This window comes from Cyprinodon variegatus, unplaced genomic scaffold, assembly GCF_000732505.1.
Source record: "Cyprinodon variegatus isolate N-32 unplaced genomic scaffold, C_variegatus-1.0 Scaffold752, whole genome shotgun sequence".
NCBI classification, from domain to species: Eukaryota; Metazoa; Chordata; class Actinopteri; order Cyprinodontiformes; family Cyprinodontidae; genus Cyprinodon; species Cyprinodon variegatus.
In genome coordinates this window covers 360,206-362,932 of record NW_015151205.1, presented here as the reverse complement: position 1 = coordinate 362,932, position 2,727 = coordinate 360,206, and the positions used below count along the sequence as shown (strand labels likewise).

General features: G+C 41.4%; 1 protein-coding gene across 4 annotated transcripts in view; it reads left to right on the top strand.

Annotated features, from left to right (window-relative positions):
- Nucleotides 1–1,623: 1,623 nt before the first annotated feature.
- Nucleotides 1,624–2,727, top strand: part of ppp4r4 (protein phosphatase 4, regulatory subunit 4) — a 12,451-nt gene continuing 11,347 nt past the window's right edge. For all 4 annotated transcript variants that reach the window (XM_015395655.1, XM_015395654.1, XM_015395657.1 and 1 more), the window contains exons 1-2: nucleotides 1,624–1,836; nucleotides 2,567–2,640. In XM_015395655.1, coding sequence (XP_015251141.1) covers nucleotides 1,720–1,836; nucleotides 2,567–2,640 — 191 coding nt within the window. In that variant the 5' untranslated portion in view covers nucleotides 1,624–1,719. The remainder of the gene's footprint in view (nucleotides 1,837–2,566; nucleotides 2,641–2,727) is intronic.

Genomic DNA, 2,727 nt, shown 5'->3' with positions numbered 1-2,727 from the left:
AGTTGAGATATAGATAGTTGGTTCATAGATATTCTGATTCTGCCAAATAAATTGCATGTCAAGGTTAAGTGGACATTTTTTGAGGACCTAAAGGCAGAAGTGAGGAGGCAGAGGCAAAAAGGGCATAAAATGCAAAATACTCAGGGTAAAAATTCACATAGGGAGCAAAGAGATGACGGAGCAACAGAACAACGAGGAACCAGCAACCAGTGACTGAACATGAGGTGATTAAATGGGAACAGAGGATTCTAGAAGGGAGCTAGGAGAAGGAGACTGGCACAAGAGGGCAAACAACAAATACCTAAGAACTCAAATACAATCACAAATAACTAGAATGACAAAAAATGGAAATAAAACCATAAAAACTAGAAAGCATATAAAGACATGAAACTGAAAACTCACAAAACAGAACTAAAAAAGAACAGTCATGACTCTGCATAAGATCAGAATAACCAGTTAAGCAGCCAAACTCCTCTTCCTGCTGTTTTCATGTTTTACTCTCAGGTTTTATTAAGAAGGATTTGCCCATTTTAGAGTCTGATTTGATTCAGATCATGTCAAATAGTGATTTCGAAGCTCCAAGAACCAATTTGACACAACTGGCCAAAAGTCGAAACCAAGCTCTAAACATTTGACACACTTATGAATGGCGGCATCTGCTGGATGACTAGGAGAACTACATTTATCCAAGTGTCTGCAATCATTTGTTACTGAACTGTTTTGTTACATAATAACAGTATTGATAATGATTAAAGAAGATATATATGTATATATTTTTATTCCTGACTTCTGAAATTTGTATGTGATTAACATCCCTCCTGTTACATAACAGCTTGAGTGAAGCCCCTTTTTCTGTTCTACGAATTATTATGTTACGACTTTATTCTCATAATTTTACGACTTTATTCCTGTAATAGTACGACTTTATTCTCATAATTTTACGACTTTATTCTCGTAATTTTACGACTTTATTCTCGTAATATTATGACTTTATTCTCGTAATGTTACAACTTTATTCTTGTAATGTTACGACTTTATTCTCATAATTTTACGACTTTATTCTCATAATTTTACGACTTTATTCTCGTAATGTTGCGACTTTATTCTCGTAATTTTACGACTTTATTCCCATAATATTACGACTTTATTCTTGCAATATCACGACATTATTCTGGAAATAGAAGAAAAAAATCTCTAGCCCCAATATTCTGTCGTAGAGAGAATAGAACTGATTTGATGTCTTTGTTTTTTTCTTATTTTACTATTTGAAAGCAGTGATCGATCATAGAGCAGCACAGTGATACATTTTAGGTTTATAATGCATGAACTTTCATTTATGTATTCATCTTAATAAGTTTATTAATATAATAAAAGTGTATTAATAATCTTGATATTAAAACAATAAATGTTTTAGGTCTTGGTTCAACAGGCTATGTTCATTTCAACATGTTTTAATAAATATTGAACCAGTCCGGCCCTCGTTGTTGTGTTTTTGGCCCTCGGTGTGTTTGACTTTGACGTCCCTGCTGTAAACGGAAGCTGGATGACGTCAGCTCCGCCGCGGACGGGATCTCCTTGGAAACGGAGAGACAATCCCCCCTCTCCTCCCCTCCCCTCCCCTCCCCCGTGTCCGCCCCCATCCTCTCGTCAGGGATGGATGGTGCTGAGCTGCTCTCCCATTAAGCAGCAGAGAGGAACTGGGCCGGTTCCAGTGAGCAGATGTTCTCCGGCAGGATGACCCTCAGCGCGCCGTGCGAGCCGCCGGAGGAGCTGCAGGAGCTGCAGGAGCTGCAGGAGCTGGCCTTCATCGAGCGGCCGATCCGCAGGAGCCTGAAGGTAGGTGTGATATTCTGCTGATGGAGCAGCTGTCCGCATGTGAGAGACGTGATGAAGAGGATGCTGCTGCCGGTGATGATGATGATGATGATGATGGTGGATCATGCTGGATGAAGCGGAGGGAAACCCGCGATGTGCGCAGAGTGACGCAGTTTGTCGGTCTGTCTGAGAGCGCAGAGGGTCGGACGGACACACGGAGCGCCTTCAGGGTCTCCTCTGAGCTCTGAGTCAGCAGAGGCAGGACTCCAGCAGTCAGTCACATCATCATCCTCATCATCCTCATCATCAGGCGCTCAAAGAGCTGCAGAAGAACCATCCAAATCAACCCAACCAGCAGAGAGGAAGGAAGCAGCTCAGATCCTGATCATTAAAACACATTTTTAGACTAAATTCTGTCAGAATCTGGAATATGGACAAAAGATACGAGAGAAAAAAAAACATGCAAAGGGAGCTTTAGATGACAACATGAAGGGATGAACACATGAGAGAATAACAACATAAAGAGATAAAGTGAAAAATGAGATGAGACAAGAAAAAGGAAATGATGACATGTAGACCTTTGATCCTGCCTGCACAGGTGGATCTGCTCACCAACTCATCAATAACTGACCAATAAATCAGGAAATGATCACTACCTTTGATGTCACGGTTTCCTCTTCCTTCTTAACGATGTGGGCGTGGCTTCAGACTAATGGGCGGAGTCTCTGAGACACTTTCCCATTCTTTTTAGACTGCAGAGGAGATTGATCAGCTGACTGTGGATGAAGACCTGAATGACGTGGAGAGAGCTGTGTACCTACTCAGGTGAGGTGGTCTATGTCTTTGGAGGTCATCATGGCGACTGATCAGGTGTCTTTGCAGGTTGAAACCAGAATCCTTTCCTTTCCCATT